This window comes from Anas platyrhynchos, chromosome 13, assembly GCF_047663525.1.
Source record: "Anas platyrhynchos isolate ZD024472 breed Pekin duck chromosome 13, IASCAAS_PekinDuck_T2T, whole genome shotgun sequence".
In the NCBI taxonomy this organism is placed as follows: Eukaryota; Metazoa; Chordata; class Aves; order Anseriformes; family Anatidae; genus Anas; species Anas platyrhynchos.
The window spans coordinates 12,279,403-12,296,994 of NC_092599.1; the positions used below are offsets into that span (position 1 = coordinate 12,279,403).

Here is a 17,592-nt window from a genome sequence, read left to right on the forward strand (position 1 = left end):
CCAGTGCCCCACGTACCTGCGCCCTCGCTGCCCCACTCGGGGCCAGCAGCCCAGGGGCTCCCCTCTGACTGCAGGGGGGCAGGGGGCAGCTCCAGGGGCATCTTCCCGCGGGTGGCGAAGGGGTCCCCGGGGCCACCTTGCAGCTGGGGGCCGGGGACAGGGCCACCTGCCACCCAGCGAGGATGCTCCAGGGCCGGCTGCAGGCAACTTTCCCAGCACAGGCTGTTCCCAAGCCGGGGAGGAGCGGGGATGCCCCCTCTCCTCTTAAAGGCGCAGCCAGCAGCGCATCCCCTCCTCTTCATCAGCCATCCCCTCATTGGACCCCAGCCCCAGCCCCAAAACCAGGCCAAACGGCCCCGAAAACCACCGTGGCCTCGGGTTTCCCCCTGCCCAACCCATGTCTGGGGTCCTGCTGCAGGTCCGGCGTCCCCCGGTCAAGCCCGTCCCCAAACCCTCCTCCCGCCAGAGCTCGCTTAATGAAGGCAGGGCGGCCTGTCCCAATTAGTCAAGGGGCTTCGTTAACCAGGGAGCCGAGGGGGCTGCCAAGGGCTCTGTGTCTGGCCCCGGGCCCGGCGCTGGCGGAGCAGTGGGCACAGGCGGTTTGGGGTCGCCCCGGCACACGGGGAGAGGAATCTGCCTCTGTGTAGGGCGAGCACCGGGTGTGAGTGACCCACGTTGCTCAGGCTACACGAGCCCCTTTCCCCCCCCCAGGACCCTGCTGCAGGCAGCCCCCACACCCCAAACCCACCCCAGGCTGCTTTCTGCTCCCTGCCTCCTTCCAGGCTTTGTCCCCGCAACCCCCGGCCTGGCCTGTGCCTCGCAGCCCCGCTGGGATTATCCTAAAAGGCTGCTGGTCCTTTCCCAAACCTCAGGGCATGCAGCCAGCGCTTGCTCCTACAGCCCACGCTCGGGGTTCCCCAAATCCCAGCTGGGCTGGCCCCAAAGGGGAGCACGTGGATCCCCTTCCACAATCAAAATGTGCAAGGTTAACCCTAATTCCAACCCTATTTCTAATCCCAGCCCCTCACCCCGTGCCTGCCGGGCTCCAGGCTGGGAGCAGTGTGGTGGGAAAGCAGAGCAGCTCCCTTCCCTGCAGCCCCAGGTGAAGCTGCAGCCCTACAGGATCAGTGACTCACGCGGCACAGCTGGATGGGGCCGAGCCAGCTGCGCCCCTCTGCCCACCCCATCCACACACGCTGCAAGATTTGGGGCTTTTGGCACCGGGATGAGGCTGAACCGGGGGCTGCAGCTCTTCGGGGCTCGGCTACCTGCACCCAAGCTGGGTGCACGGGGCTGGGAGAGCTGCGGCCCTAAAGCAGGGGGCTGTGGGGCCGGGAAGCAGAGCGGGGAGGAGGAGGAGCTGGCCGGGCCGCAGGGGAAGGCGCCCGCGGCGGGGCTGGTTGGGACAGGCTCCAGGAATGTCTCCCAGCACCAGCCCCAAAGAAACCCGGGCACAGCTCTTCCACACCCCGGGGAGCATCTCGGGTGTTGCTGCTCAGGGGGCAGACGGAGAGCCCCCTCCCTGCCCGGCGGCTGCGGGACGAGGGATGCGCCCGGCTGTGGGGTCACCGGCACCCCAGGAGCAGCAGTGGGATGTGGATGAAGGGTGACAGGGACGTGGCCCTATTTAGGTCCCCGTTTCAGGCCGTGTGTGTGTCCCTGCCCCTAAACTGTTGTGTCTGGAGGCTGCAGCCCAGATGCTGCCGCACACCAGCCTCTCACGGAGCTGCGCTGGACCCCAGCCAGCCCCGCCGCCGACGTGGACACGGTGACAGCGGGGCCGGGACCCCCCCCGTGGCTGAGTCAGGAGGGATGAAGCAGCCCCGGGTCGGGCTGACCGCAGAGGCGTGGGCTGTGCTGGCTCTCCGGGACAGCAAGGGAGGGGAAGCGAAGCAGCGATGGGAGCATGCAAGGGTCCCGCTGAGCACCAGGGGGGTTTGCAACGTGCTGGGGAGGGAAATGGGGCAGTGGGGGCAGCAGCAGTGGGAGCTGGTGACATCCAGCTGGCTGCAGGGTCCCAGTGTCACAGCCTATGTCACCAGCTGCTTCCCACAAGGGGTCTCGGGGGGGTGCCACCAGCTAGTGGGATGTCCAGAGAGGTGGCTGGGGCTCTGGGGGGGCACAGGCAGAGGCTGAAGGGTCCCAGGAGGGGACGTGCCCAGGCTGCAGGGAGCGACCACCCACACAGCCTGGCTCATCCCAGAGGAATCCAGCCCCGGGGCACAGGCTGCTCCCGGCCCCGCAGCCCCCACCCGCAGCAGGGAGCGGGCTCTGCAAAGCAATGAGACCTGCTGACGGTGATGGGGATGTGGGGCAGGGGGGGGGACTGCAGGGACAGGGTGCACAAAGCTCCCCCAGCAGCCCTGCGTGGAGCCGGTGGGGCGCACATCCCCAGCCCTCCTGGCACACCTGGCTCCGTGCAGCCCCAAAACCAAACCTCAGCCTTCTCCGTGGCAGCAAATTGCCTGCCCTGGGGGCACCTCAGTGCAGCTGGGACTGCCAAGCCCTCGCTGGGTGCTTGCAAGCACCCTCTTGGGGTGATTCCCTGCACGATAAGGGACATGGGGACCCATCGGCGGTGCTGGAGCTGGCAGGGCAGAGCAGTGCATTTTTTTTCCCCCCAGCTGCCTGCAGAAGGAGAAGGGGAGCGGGGGGCGAGCCGCCAGCCCCCGGCACACGCAGGGCACGCAGCGATGCGCTGAGCGTGACTCGACACGCCGGGCGGCTGGGACAGGCCGTGCCCGCCAGCACCCGGCTCCCCGCGCACGCCAGCACCGCCCTGCCCCGTGCCAAAGGAGCCCCGGGGCACTGTCAAAAGTCTGTGGGACGCAGGGCACGAGGGTGGTACTGCTGTGGGCTTCACGGGGCCAGGCTGGGGCTCCTGCAGCACCCCCGGGTCCTGTTAGAGGTGGGTGAGCGCTGTGTGAGCATCTCTGCTCCATCCCTCCAAGCATGGAGGAGCTGGTGCCCAGGTATTCCGCCCCATCAGGGCCCGGAAAACAGCTCTCCCCACCCTGTAGGACCCCACAAACCTGGGAGGGAGGAGAAGATCCCTGCCACACGGCTGCTTGCTGGGCAGGGAGATGAGAAAGGAGAAGGCGGCCGTGCCCCAGTGCTGCCAGCCGAGCAGCAGCGCCTCGAGGAGGAGCTGCCCGGTTTTATGGGGCTCCCAGTGTTTGTCCTTCCTTCAAACAGCAGCAGAGACCTAAAGTGCTTACTGCTGGGAACCTGCTCTGGAAACACACAGCAGCTCGTCCAAAAGCTGCCCTCCTGCATCTCCTCCCCTCTGGGACAATCCCGCTCTAATTTCCCCGCTTTCCAGTCTGGGATGCAGATCTAAGCGCTGGGAGGACGGGGTGGTTGCTCAACGCTTCCTCTCTGCCTCGATTCAAGTGTTTCACAATCTGCAGCAACACCCCACGCCCCTCTAAAACACAGATTTCTGGCAGTGCTCATAAAAGAGCCCCCGTCCTGCTCTGCCCGGGGCTTGGCTGCTCCTTGCACAAGGCCCCCCCCCGTGCATCACCACCGGTGGGAGACGTGAGGGGGGACACCACAGCCTGGTGGGCAGCCGTGGGCACGTGTTTGGGTGGCGAGGGGCACAAAGACAGCCCCATGGTCAGAGGATGGGGGCTGAGGGAAGGACGGGAGCCACCGCCCGGGCACAGGGGGACTGCTCCCGGAGGGCTCTGTGCCGCTCACGAGACCAGACTTGTCCTCAGCGCTCTCCCCCCGAGAGGCTGTGCCATTGCTCCTTGGGCTCTTTGGCTGGGTGCCCGACTGCAGAAGAAAAGAAGAGAGAGGACAAAACATCCGCCCCTGCCCCGGCTGTCTGTCACCATGGGAACTCCTCCCCTGCGCGGACCCATCCGAGATGACTCCACATCTCCGCGAGCAGGAGGCTGCGTCAGCGCCATGGCACGGGGCCGCCGGCCGCGGGCCTCACACAAGGATCTCCACAGCACAGGGCATGGACGAGGGCTGCACCCGAGCAGGTCGACCCCAGAGGAACACCCCGGGGCTGGCAGAGCTCTGGTTTGTTGCAGAAAGCTTTCCTCCAGCACCTCCTGTCCACTGGGAGGTGGGAAGAACACGGGATCCTGCCCCCACCAGCCCGTGACCCTCAGCCCCTCAATTCTCCTCAGCAAACCAAACCGAGTTCACCTGGGAGCCCCAGCCACGCGTGCGAGGCGGTGACAGGAGATATTTGTGTCCCCATGTCACGGGGATCCCAGCCAAGCGCGGCACACAGCTGGAAGCAGTAAACAGGGGAAGCAGGAGAGCCGCAGCTGGGCGCAGGGGGACCTTCAGCCTTGCGGCAGCCAGCGCAGGGACAAGGGGTGGAGGTGCTGAGCTGCCACGTGGAGCCCGGGTGTGGGACACGCACGGGGCTGGAGCATGCCTTATCTTCCTGGAAGGCTCCTTGGCACGCCGGGGAGTTCCTCCACGCCTGGCGAGCCAAGGCAGCAGCTCTCTGCGGGGACACAGCTGCTGGGCTCGGCCTGCTCCGGGTCCCCGAGTCGCTGCTGCTTGTCCCTGAATATACGTCAAATCCTAAATCTCAAAGCAGCACAGATGCAATTCCTGAGGTGAAACTTCATTATTCAAATAACAGAGGAAAAAATCCCCCCTTTCTACCCCCTCCCCGCAAAAAAATCACCTCACTCTTAACCTAAAGGTAGCAAATAAAGGCCAGGCAGCGCATTTCCTTCACAGCTTTATCCCAGTGCCTGCTCCAAACGCATCAGAAATAGCACCTGGAGCTGTTTTACAAACACGTTGCCCACCTGAATCACCGTGCTGAGGGCAGGGCACCCAGGGCAGCACCATTTGCCTGTCAGGCTTTGAATGTCACCACCCCTCTGGACAAAGCAGTGCCCGGCCAAGCCGAAGGCTCCACATCCCACTGGGGGCTCCTGGAGAAACCAGGAGCAGCGCTCGAGTGCTCGGGCTCCTGTTCCAGTGTCTTAATTACACAATTAGCCTCGCTCGAATCAGGCCACGTGGTATTTGACCCAACTTCCTCTGCTGTCCTTGTGTGGTCTGTGCTATGTCAATCTCATGCCAGAATCGTGTGCGGAGCCCTAAATGACCCAGGAGCATGCGAGAGGCTCAGCGAGCACGCAGGAGGCCCAGGCGGGTGATTCAGCCCGTCCAGCAAACACACAAGGGAAAGGAGACGCGTGGAGAAGTGAGAACCACTCGTCCTCTTCGGGTGGCGTGTGGGGTAGGGCAGCTTTTAATGAGGAGGCCCAGCGCTCAGACTCATCCCCTTCCACACAGGCTGTGGAAGAAAGCGCCGAGACAATGAGGAGCGGTCCCGTCACTGTGCCCCACTCAATCTCATACCGTCTGGGACGGCCGGCGCTGGCAGTCAGGCCTGGATGGGCCCTTTGTCCGCTTCTTTTCCAAGCAATGAATGCGCTGAGGCTTTAGATGAGCCGTTTCCACACTGGATTTCTGGATCCAGACACCGCTGCCTCCTGGCGTGCACAGAGCGGTGAGGAGAAGCACAGGAGGCCAAGCTGGGAGCCAGGCACCACCCTCACCCCAATAACCCTCAGCCCTACTGCGGTGACACCTCATTTTAAGGAAAACCAAGCCTTCCTCTGAGCAAACCACATCATACAGGGGACATTTTGGGGAACAGACCCCTGGTCGCAGCCACCTCAGTTCCATCCCCGCACCAAGGGGTTCAAGCAGGACGAGGATGCGGCCACGCAAAGCGCCAGCAGAGCCACATTTCAACCCCATCCTACAAACCCCGCTCACCTACCGCACCCCCAGCGGGAGAGCTGGTCGGGAACCAGGCCCCCAGGGCTGAGGGCTCTCCTCCCAGAAGCTCGCTGGCACCGAGGGGAGGCACGGCTCCAAGTCGTGTTTGTGTGAAAGCCTCTCCGCAGCTCGCTGGTCCCCTGAGGACAGGCTTGGCTCAGCACCTATGATTAGTATCAACTGTACTTTCCAGGTGGGGGGGGGGGGGGGTAATTAGTTCAGGTGAGGCAACTACCAACAGTTGGCTGCTGCGGCCCGGCTCTTGGCAGGCGCCCGGCTCCCAAGCAAGCAGCTCACATATCAAAGGGGCTGCCTGCTCCACGGGCAGACCCACCCAGAGCATCTGCCCCGGCCCCACAACCCACTGCTGGGGGACATGGAGAGCTCTTCCCGTCGGAGACCCCCAGCATAAATCTCTAGCGAGGGCTCCCCGCTTTCGCTGCTGGGTTTTGTGCTCCTGGAAGAGCTCCACGTGGTGGAAAGCTGCTGAAGGTGGCTTGGAGGAGCCTCGGGTGAGGGTGCAAAGCGAGGCGCAGCATCCTCCTTCCCCAGGCTTCCTCTCCTCCAGCCAAGGGAGGGAGAGCCAAGGTGGCAGGGAGGGAAAAGGATCGCCTAGAGGTAGGCAGAGGGTGTAGGCTTCAAAGAGGGAACTTCACACAGAGAGGATGAGACAGTTACACTGCGCAAAAAGGGAGGGGGCAAAGGCCAACGTGAACACCCAGCTAGGTTTTATCGGCGCAGCCTAATGGGATCCCAACTAACCTTCCAAGGGAAGTAGCAAAATAAAACACTTAAGCCATTGAAAACTAGACTGGTCAAAGAGCCCCGCTGAACAATCCTGCATTGTCCGGGCAGCCAGGAAGCAGATTTATTAGGTCACCCAGGCCATCTCCAGTTTCAGTGAAATTGCCCTGTTCTAGGGACGGTTCCAACTCCCTCCTTTGGCACTGCCACTGCCCTTTGCCGGGCAGAGGCGACCACAGGAAGGGGAGGGGAGAGCCCCAGCAGAGGATATCCCTTTTTCAAGGTTCAGGAAAATCATTTAGGTAAGGCGCTTCCTTCGTGCCAGACGTTTCCCAGTGTGGATTCCCTTGGACCCAGGCTGCTCTGATGGAGGAACAAAACCACACACCTACGGCTCTAACAGCGAGGGACCTGCCAACTAGATCAGAGCTTCGCTTCCTCCAGCACTGAGGGGCTCAGCTGCCAAATACCTGACGACTCTGCACAAACTCCCATTTATGCACCCCAAGCCCCTCACTAAGGCTCAGCGTGAGGGTAGCTTTGCCAAGCACTAATACTCCAGCCTCCTCAATGGGTTTCCCCTCCTCGCTCCCCGCTCTGGCTGCTTGCAAAGGCTGCTTACCAAGGAAAATATCACCCGTGTGGCACCACAAACCTCGCGCTTCTTGAAGTTGGTGCAGCGCCCGCGTTTCTGGAAGCGCAGACTTCCCCAGCACCCAAACACAACAGGCACTGCAAGGCAGAGTGCCACGGGGAGCTGCAGCCAGAAGGTGCCAACAAACACGAGGGCACGGCCCTCAGCAACCCCCAGCAGCACCCAACGCTGTTCAGCCTGCATCAGCCCAGAGCCTCAGGTTTTTGCATGGATAAGAGCATCTGAAAGCCCCATGCAGCCTGCTTCTTCTGCACAGAACCAAAGCGCTCTGGAAAGCGACAGCTGCAGAGGGGGCTGAATCTCTTCCTCAGTACAAAGTGGTTCAGGAGGGGCTGGGGAATTATACAAGAATGACCGAGAAGATACCCGCAGAGAAAACGTGTAGGAAATGCTGAGGCAAGGATGCACGCCTTCCCTTCCTTGTGCTTCCCACCAACTGTAAAGTGCCCTGGAAGCTCACCGAGGAGCAGAAGTCTATCTAGCAATGGAAAGCAGGATTACAGCCTAATTGCCATCACAAAACCAAGACAGAACCATTTACTGGTTCCGCGAGGCTTGAGGCGTAAGCGAGCTTGTTTAGTTTGTTCAGCCCTCAGTGCACGTATAACGAGCCAGAGCTTGCGACGATAGTTAAATCCAAATTGCATCAAGAACATTTAACAGTTTCAAACTTGCCTAGTGTACGCAATGAGTTCAGACACACTGACTCTCTCATCAAGAATCCAGATTCAGCACAAATGATTTAGTACACTGGATTAGTCTCAAGTGCAATGACTAACTCTTAGAAACTTTTACACTATTTTTAAATCCCACTTGTCAGGACAGCACCTGGAAATTAAACGAGAATCCCTGCGAGATTTGTTCCAAAGGCGAGAATCAAGGAGCACCTCGCAGCTTCCCGGTGTAGCTGTGGGACTGGTGCCACCTGGTGGGAAGCTTTTCCCCCAAATCCTTGCTGTTTCATCCCGTCTGCTCTCAGCTCCACGTTCGTTCCCCAGAGGCAGGACATGGGAACACCCACTGAACACCACCGAAGCAGAAGGGGCTGCAGAGCTCTTCCAACTCTCAGATCATCTTCAGACAGACACCAACCAGCTCCTCAGCAGTCCCTGCTTGTCACTGAAGAACTAAGAAACCAAGAAACTCCAGATGAGAGGTACTGTGTCCCGCTACAGGCTCCGGGATCACCGGATCACCGTCAATTTAAACAGCTGACGGGAGCCCAGCTGGCCAGTTTGGCCTGAAGGTGATCAAGGTGACATTACAGACTGTCCTTCTGGGAGTTTACCAGCACACCCCAGAGAACAGGAAGGTGGCAACCTTTCTGTAGATACAGCCTGATCTCCTTGACAGGCAGGAAGGAGAGCACAGAAGTTTTCTCAAGACCCTTAATCCTCAGGTCTGCACAAACAGGAATGCTGCAACCCCTGCCTGACCATGCTGCTGCTCCACAGAAGGGCACGGAGGAAATGGCCAGAGCTACCCCAGCAGCCTTGTACCAAGGAAAGGTTCCTTTAACCAGCCTAAAGCAACGCCTGGCAGGACAGAGCCCACTCAGGAAGGGTGCAGACAGACAGACAGGTTTCTAGCACGAGCCCTGACAAACCACAACTTCCTGGTCCATTACCTCACCAGTCTGACAAGATTAACAATGCCTACACACATGGCCCAGCAAGACAAGGACTACACCCAGCAGAGCCAACTCCACGTAGGATATGTTTATTTATTTTTATATTATACACTTAATACCGAGAAGACAGCCATTTGATGGGACTCCTCCTCGCCCCGGTACACAAGACATTCAGAGTCAGACAACACCGGGAGCCCTTCCATGGTCCAGAGCTTCGTTACGTCCATCCAGCAGGTACCCGTCCTAGAAACGGACCCAGTACATGCCACTGCGGATACGGTTGTAATCCAAGAGCTGTTCAATGGGACCTGAGTGAGCAGAAGAAGAGAATCACTGGGGTTGTCGTTAAAAACACTGTGTGACTTTGCATGACTGTAAAGGAGATGGTGGCAGAGCAGACTGTGCTCACAATCCAGAGCAGCTACACACAAAACCAGGCAACTTCAGCTCAAACCTAAATCAGGAGAACTGGCAGATGCCATCTCCTGACATAAAAATCCCTACTGGTTTCCTCCGAGTCGGTTCCCATTCAGGGAGCCACCAAGTTACAGAGATTTTGACTAATTTGTTCCATCTCCCTTTTCAAAAACCCTCTCCCACTGCTCCGCTTTGAAGGCCCAGAGGAAACAGCTGCGTGGAGGAGGGGAATCCACAACACGCAGGAAGGAGAAGGCAGCGGAGCTGAGCTGAGCTGCTCAGGCAGGCTTCCCGAGAGGAATTTGTCCTTGGCCAGACAGACATGCCAGAGCAGCGCAAGAGAATCGGGCCCCTTCACTTCCCTTACATAAACCACCATGACCCCAGGGTAAGGACACCTGGCAGATCCCACGGGGCCCACGCCCCGCTGCGGGACTCCCAGCCTTAGTCACAGCTCCACAGCAGGCAGGGGTGGGAGGACAGCCAGCAGCTCGCTGCCACCGCGCCTCCATCACCTGCACCTTTGATCTCCTGGCAGACGTGCTCTGGCACAGCTCGTGTTCGGAGGTAGGAGGGTAAGAGCAAAGAACCAGAGCGGTTACGAGGCCAGAACAGACATGTAAGAAGTGCCCGTACCTCGCTTCCGCTCAGCTCTTGACCCCCTCTTGTTTTCTGAGCTATCGTCTACTAATTGCCTGGTCACTTACCAACCGCTGCAAGCGCCGGGCATTTGTCATAGATGTATTTACTGCAGACCTCCCGCACCATTCTTGCATCAACAGCCTAATGAGTAACAAACAAGCAATTAATGACTTAGGTTTCTCAAAGCTGGAAGTTACTATTGCCATGACATATCAGGATGATTAAAAACATGCTGGCAGACGCTTGGGAGGTGTCTGTACCAACAGTCTAGCCCTTGTCTGCAAGGAAGGCTCGTGTTCTGCACAGCTGTGCCCTCTGAGGGTACAGGAGATGTGGCAGTGTGCTCAGGACACGCACGCAAAACAAAGGGATACCTACCGAAATCCTGGCGTCCCACTCCTCCAGAGGGATGCGGCGCCCATAGTTTAAGAGGTGGCTTCCAATCGTTTCGCACACTGGAGTGGTACCTAGGTGTTGAAGATATCACGCTGTCAGCAAAGTAGAAACGTTTCTCAAATTTCACAGACTGATCATGAGCCAAAGCAGACAGAAGCAACTCTAGCCATTAACCAGGTTCTAATGAAGTCTCGGGCATCGTTACTACACCAAGCAGCTCCAGCAGAAAGCAAGCAATACGGACATTCTCCCTGGTCTCCAAAGTGTTACTGCCAAAGCAGACGAGCTGGCAGATTTCAAATTCTAAGTTTAGCAAGCAGCATGCAAATGATTATTCACTTGCAGCAAGAAAATGACCAGAGGTTTACAGTCAGAGCTAGTCTAGAGCACAAGAGGCTGCCTTTGACAACAAGGGAAGAAGAACAAAGAGCAGGGGAACTGGAATTTTGCACAGCATCTACTAGTAGGACCGTATCATCTAGCAGAGCTCCTTCTTCCCACTGGAGACATCAGTGGTTAACCCTCTGCAAGCTGCATCCATAAAGCAGGACGTACCATCCAGCTGAGCTACCATGGCGTTTCGGAGATAGTTCTTGGCTCTCTTCACCTCTGACTCCGTGGTGCTGGTGCACAGACGCATCCTGCAGAAGAGACGGGATGCCCATCAATGCTGTTAAAGACGTCTGTACTGACAGGGAGCATTTCTCCCTTTCCCAAGGCTCTGCAGAAATAAGCTGTTAACAGCCCTTGTGCTGCAGGCCTGAGATTCATTCCTGGCCGCTGCAGAGCAGCTAAGAACTGGTGAAGCAACGAACAGCAGGAGGCAAGAGGAAAAAGCTCAAGCTCACAGGTAGGGAGCGTCAGCCAGCAGTCACGTGCTGAGTTACGCTCACAGAGACCCGAACAGCTCTGTGCTGACTGCGGATCGCCCACCAGGCACAGCAGCAAGCGAGCTCAGGAGAAGAAAGGCGTGTCAGCTATTCCCAAACACAGCAAGCTGCTATGGAAACTGACGCTGAAAGAACGAGGCAGTTCTAAAGAGCCTGTTTGGACTCCAGCTGCTAAATCCCTTTCTCCCCTGCCAACTGCAATGTCTCTAGGGCAAGGGCTAGCTCCATCTGCTCCACGCACAGTGCGGCTCGGCTCTGAACCTCAGACGTAGCCCTGAACCCCCGCTGGGATGTGTGAGCATAAAGCTGGACCAGCAGAAGGCCCCTGAGTGCTGGCATGGCTCCAGCAGCAGGGCACACATCAGTCACAGCACAGCCTTTGGAAGGCAGGAGCTCTGCTGGCTTTGCTCAGACTTAACGGGACAACGGAGCTGCATCTGTCAGGCACGCAGGGGAGCCTCGGCTCTAAGGAATGGTCCCACTCGGATATAAAGAGCCAAAGCCTCGGCGTTAATGTGTGTGTCCTGGTTTCACTTAGGTCAGAGTTAATTTTCAAGCCATGAGCCAAAGACCTGAAGAACCCCAAGGGATCAAACCAGCTCCTCCCAAGTCACATCCTGACAGTTGCAGAAAGCACCGACAGGATCACCCAACCAGAAGGCGAGTTACCCAGACATTCATGCAGACACAGCGCTCTGCGGACCTAACACGACCTCCACCAGCTCAATCACCTACAAGAAAACCTGATCTTAAACAAAAATGTTTGCCAAACTTGTACTTACCACTCGCCCTGAGCGCAAAACATCATATCATCTACGCACAGAGGATCAGAAACAAAATGGAAACCAAAGAGGCCGGTATCAGAGTAGGAGGTGTTGAACGTCTGGAAACTGTGGCAGAGTTTATGCTCCACTGCAAGCGCCCCTAGCCTGCTGGACAGATTCTGTAAATAAGGAGATAGCATCAGACCTTCAATCTGACAGCTTCCTCAGAGCTCAAATTCTTTCCAGCTGAGCTGCTCGCACAGCGACCGCAGACATGACTGAGCGTAACGCTTTTCAAAGGAGAGCTTAATTTAGGCCCCTCAGGTGGTCAACAGATGAGGGTAACAGTTGGAAAAGTCACACACAATGGCCTAAGAGTCCATACAGCAAAACCCCTTCCCTTCCCAGCAGCAGATGAGGAGCTGGTATACGCAGCAGCGTAGGAGTGGGAGAACATGGCAAGTACAAGGCCTCTCAGCAGGGGTTAGCACAGTTATGCAGACAAAACAAGTTATAGACGAGAACAGATGTAACAGTGGGTTTTAAACAAGTTCCAACTGCTTTATAGTTGCAAGGCACGCTCGCACCGTGAGAAGACAGCTTCTCTGCCCTGCTTCCATCCCCATCCCCGCTGACTGCTCAGCTCACGCAGGTAGGAAAAGCTGCTGAGAATTCATCACCTGAATTTCTTAAGAATTAGGAGAGAAGGCTCAACTCATCTCCCAGCATCACATCTCTAGAAGTGCCCTGGCCCAGCCTTCTGTCCTATTTTCCAGGTTCCTATCACTTCCCAGTTGGGAACCACAGCAGCCTCCCACAAATCACCTTCCCCAAGGCCTCCGGAATATTTCACAGTGCAAGGCTCCGGGCTCTCCCTGGCACACCCCCAGGTCTCTCACCTTGCCACCTCCAAAGGTGCGGTCGTAGCATCCAATGATGGCATTGGCCACGTGGAGGACGACGTTGTCCGGATCGGCCCATCCGGGCCCCTCCACAGCGAGAGCAACGTGGGCAACGGGCAGACCATCGTCTCTGGCACGGATCTGCAACGTCACCAAGCAGCAGGGGAGAACTGAGTGAGCACTGTGCATTTGTCTGCTGCAGCGCCAGGCTGAGAAATCGGAGGGCTTGATATTATCGCAGTGAAATTCATCTGGTTTTGGAGCCAGTTGCTCCAATACGGGCTTTACAAAGAGATGATGTAAGCAATAGCTTCACATTCTTAGTGGATTTGGTTTCTAAAACCCAACGCGTTGTGGCAACAAGCCTAAAGAACAGAACACGAGGGCAGTACCGAGGTACAGCATCATCAGCTTCTGAGATACACCGATTTTTCTCCTGGGAGGCACCTACAGCTGGTGTCACATTCATTCAGCAGTTTGGCACCACTGGCTTGTTTTGTTAGGGACCCAAACAACTTTACCTCGCTCCCTGTGAAACGACAGCGCGGCAGAACAGGCACAGCATCCTCCTTGTACGCAAAGGGCAACCCACTGAAGTGCTGCCTAGCTGCATCTACCAGCTCTTTGTGGGAAATACCTGGCAACAACAACGAGAGAAGTGTAGTTTTAAACAGCTCCATTACAAAAAAAAAAGAAAAAAAAAACAGGCTTCCCAGCAGTACAAGGATCTGGGTCTTACCTCCAGCAGCTGCCAGGACCATACGAGGTGCCTTGAAGTGAGTTTCAACATACGAAGCTAGATCCGCCCGAGTCAGATGCCTAGAGAACACACAGAGAGGTAAAACATCAGCTTCTCATAGCTGGAGGGACAAGAGGCTTAGTTCAAAGCGCAGAGACAGCAGTGATGGTGTTGATTCTGCTTGTTATGGGGTAACAGTGCCTTTTAGAAGCATAATTACACTGCCTGGTTTCAGTTACACTGCCTGGTTCCCCTGTGCTCTAATTCCAGAGCACAGAGAACGAAACAGGTGGTCAAAAGAAAAGTTAAGGAGAGTTCAAATGCAGACTAGAGAGTATCAACCCCTGGCCACTGGGCTACCGACACCCAAACAGGTGTGTGTGCTCAAGGCTTTCCTGAGCACCCCTAGCTCTTAGTCTAAAGCACGGGGAAAGGTTTGCCCAGGCCCTAGCAGCATCAGATCTTGCCTGAAGACGAATTCCTCCTGATGAAGCTACTACCACGAGCTGCGCAGTGCACCCAGCCTGCTGCTCACTTGACGTTCTCCGTGGTCCCCTCGACGGTGCGGGCCAGCGGCGTGCCCTGGTAAGCAGTGGCGTGGAGGTAATCAAAGGTGACATCGGCCAGGTTGCTGTCGGTTTCCTTCATCTCCTGCAGGATGACGCCACGCTCCTTCTCAATCTGAGACTCCTCCAGCGCACAGTTCTGCACGATGTCAGCCAGAAGCTCCACCACTGCAAGACGTTTACTGCGTTAGCAACCCTGCTGCCTGCCTAACAGTCAGGAGCGCTACCTGTTCCCACACCAGAGAAGGAAAACCATCGCTGTTTTAGCACGAAAACATCTCCAGGTCAGTTTGTGCTGCAAAAGCTGCACTGGGCACTCCTGACACAGTAGCTGTTGCTGAGCTTATTTTGTCAGCTCCATAAATCCACACACTGCTGAACCCCCACTCCTCGCCTTCTCCCTTCTGGCATACAGCACAGACTGACACGAGAGCTTTGCAAAGTTCCTAAAACCAAAGTTCCTGGTTTTAGGAACAAGTGAGCTTGCAGCCTTGAGGCACCATTTCTTGGCAGTGCTCTCTTCAACTGCCAACTACAACCTCCAATTTACTGCTCAGCCACAACCTCATTCCCTGGTCAATTGTTAGGAAGTCTGCTGGTGGGGGAGAAACAAGGCTTTATCCTTAACCTCCGTAACTCTGCCAGCCTACCTTTGGGCATGTCCTTGGACAGGGCTTTTATGTAATAGGCAGTCTGCTCACGCGAGGTGTACCCGTTCAGGTGAGCACCCATGCTCTCCACTTCCTTCTCAAAGGCAGCGCAAGAACGCTTCTTTGTGCCCTAAAAGAAAGCAGGAATACACGGTTACAAAACGAACAGGTTTCCCCAGGGGCAGAACTAAACCAGTAAAAAAAGAACAATAAAGACCTAAAACAATAAAAGCTGTCATTTGATTCATAAAGCCAAGAGCAAGCACAGAAAGCAAGAGATTTAGAACTTGGTTTGTTTACTCTAGCTAAAGGTAGACTGAAATATATTCCGAAACACCAGCTGAAACCCAACAGGGAAGGAGAAGACGTATGCCAAGGTATAACAGCAGCTGAAGATCACATCAGTGCAAGCAAACCAAGAACAAGCCAACACTGAAATAAGAAGTGGGTTTCCAGCTATCCAAATAGAAATATTCTGAAGAAGCCAGAACAGGAGCAGAAAATGACTTCTACAACATAGCTCATCCCTTAAGGAGCAAACCATTTGCTGCAGTTGCCTGCGATTGCATGGACTGGGTTTGAGTCAGCAAGGCCCAGGTTCAGATGCCTTTTGTCCCAGGCCTGCCCAGCAGACACTTTATTAGCAAAGTAAGAGGTGTGTTCTCCAAACTCTGATCCACTAACAAAACCAAAGACAAATAAACGTCTATGATGAAATGCTGCTTTCAGCTCTGCTATCCTGAAGAAACAGGCTTTGTAAGAGTCTTATGAGCATGCTAGATAGCAGCTGGGATAGTCAGGAACCACAGCATCAGAGATTCAGTCTGACTTGTTGCTCAGAAGTTTTTTCCTTTATGATGGGAAATACCAGCTGGTAAGTAAGAGCTGCTTTAATTCAAGTATGTTTAGGAGTTGCCCGATATTCAAACAAAGAGCACCATACTAGGAGTCCTTTTAAGGATATTTTTATACCATGTGCAAAGTCTCTGAGATTCAGTGAACAGATGTACAGTCTCCTTTATCACCCAGAGCCTCTACAGTGAGAGCTTAATATGCCAGCAAATATCTAGAACATTACCTCCATGAAGTCCTGTGCCAGACCTAGCACGCTGCCTTAAGCTTACCTTAAATGCCAGATGTTCCACGAAGTAACCGGCCCCATTGTTCTTCTCATTTTCATAGCGGCTCCCCGCCCCGATCCACACGCCCACCTAACAGCAAAGGCATCAAGCACCCGTATTAGAACACAAACTACACGTTCAAGCCTCGTGCCACAAATATGACAGCAGGGAAAACAAGTCCACTCCACCGGTAGCATCAAAGTAGAAACAAGCACCAGCAACTGTTTCCAGCATACATTTTATCTTTTTACCTAGCAGCTTAACAAAAGCTTTTTGAAACGTTTGCCAAAGATATAACTACTGCTGGTTGGTTACTACTTACATATGAGCCTATGTAAAAACTGTAGAGCTGAGGAAATTGGTAAAGCATGAAAGCTCGGCTATAGACTTGCACAGAGCTAGGCCAGCCTTTCTATTGCTATGTTACTCTGACCAATTAACAAAGTAAATTGGGATGGTCTCTGTCAGATACCTCAGTTCAAATGCTTGCGTGTCACTTCTGGAAAATCAGGCACACGTTAGGTAAGGACGATTGTTTCAAGCAAGGCCTTACCCTTTCCTAACCTTACCGTACACGTTGGCTGGCTGGACTCCTCGGAAGCCACACGGAGGCCGTTATCCAGGGTGGTGACTTGCGTCTCGGGAATATTGTGGAGTGTCTGCGCGTAGGTGGCGGCGCCTCGGCTCCTCGTCAAGCCCAGCAGGGGTGCCTGGAGGAAAGGCACCGTCACTACCAGACACCAACCGCCCTCCGTAAAACAACCCTCCTGGATGCCAGTAACCCCCCAGTCCCCTCTCCTCGGCCCACGAGCGCTCACAGCCGGCTGCGCGGAGCCGCCCCGGGCCCACACCGGGCGCTGCCGCCTCACCCCCAGCCCTCACCCGCCGCCACCCGCCGCGTCCCCGTGACCTTCCCAGGCCTGCAGACGCGCTGCGCCCCGCGCCCCCACCGCCCCGCCGGGCCTTGCCGGGCCGTGCCGAGCCTCCCAGCCCCGCTCCCGGCCACCACAACCCCCCTGCGGCCTCGGGCACCCACACTGTGAGGGCGGCGCACCAGGGCCCGCCCGGCCGCCCGGCACAGGGAGGACGCCGCCATCTTGTCCCTGCCGCCGCTGACCGGGCTGGAGGGGAGGTGCGCATGCGCGCTGCGCCTGGGCGAGCCCGGCCGGCCCCCCCCGCGCATGTGCATAGGGAGGTGTACGGCGCCCCCTGGTGGAGAGACAAAATGGCGGCGCCCCCTGGTGGAGAGACAAAATGGCGGCGCCCTCTAGCGGTGGGGGAGACAAAATGGCGGCGCCCTCTGGTGGTGGGGGCAGACAAAATGGCGGCGCCCCCTGGCGGTGGGGGAGACAAAATGGCGGCCGGGCCCGGCTGGGGGAGCCCAAGGGTGGGGAGAGAAGCCCTGGGAGACCCTGTCCTGTCCTGTCCTGTCCTGTCCTGTCCCCACCCGCCCTTCACAGAATCACAGAATCACAGAATTTCTAGGTTGGAAGAGACCTCAAGATCATCGAGTCCAACCTCTGACCTAATGCTAACAGTCCCCACTAAACCATATCCCTAAGCTCTACATCTAAACGTCTTTTAAAGACCTCCAGGGATGGTGACTCCACCACCTCCCTGGGCAGCCCGTTCCAGTGCCTAACAACCCTTTCAGTAAAGAAGTTCTTCCTAACGTCTAACCTAAAACTCCCCTTCACGCAG

General features: G+C 56.6%; 1 protein-coding gene across 1 annotated transcript; it reads right to left on the reverse strand.

The window, feature by feature from the left end:
- Positions 1-8,877: 8,877 nt before the first annotated feature.
- On the reverse strand, positions 8,878-17,087 carry UQCRC1 (ubiquinol-cytochrome c reductase core protein 1). Its single transcript, XM_027467521.3, has 13 exons — positions 16,928-17,087; positions 16,461-16,601; positions 15,895-15,981; positions 14,771-14,900; positions 14,090-14,288; positions 13,555-13,634; positions 13,337-13,452; positions 12,813-12,956; positions 11,932-12,092; positions 10,815-10,900; positions 10,242-10,330; positions 9,929-10,004; positions 8,878-9,112 (listed from the first exon to the last, which is right to left on the reverse strand). Exons 1-13 carry the CDS (start codon positions 17,078-17,080, stop codon positions 9,048-9,050), a joined length of 1,527 nt encoding a protein of 508 aa, XP_027323322.1. The 5' UTR covers positions 17,081-17,087; the 3' UTR covers positions 8,878-9,047.
- Positions 17,088-17,592: the final 505 nt, after the last annotated feature.

Bases quoted from the DNA above. Each gene is read 5' to 3' on its own strand.
- UQCRC1 (XM_027467521.3), bottom strand. From the start codon at position 17,080: ATGCACATGCGCGGGGGGGGCCGGCCGGGCTCGCCCAGGCGCAGCGCG. The intron at 12,957-13,336 runs GTAAAGTTGTTT...GTGACGTTGCAG, and splicing joins GTCGTTTCACAGGGAGCGAG to ATCCGTGCCAGAGACGATGG. The intron at 10,331-10,814 runs GTACGTCCTGCT...TTCAACACCTAG, and splicing joins CATGGTAGCTCAGCTGGATG to GTACCACTCCAGTGTGCGAA.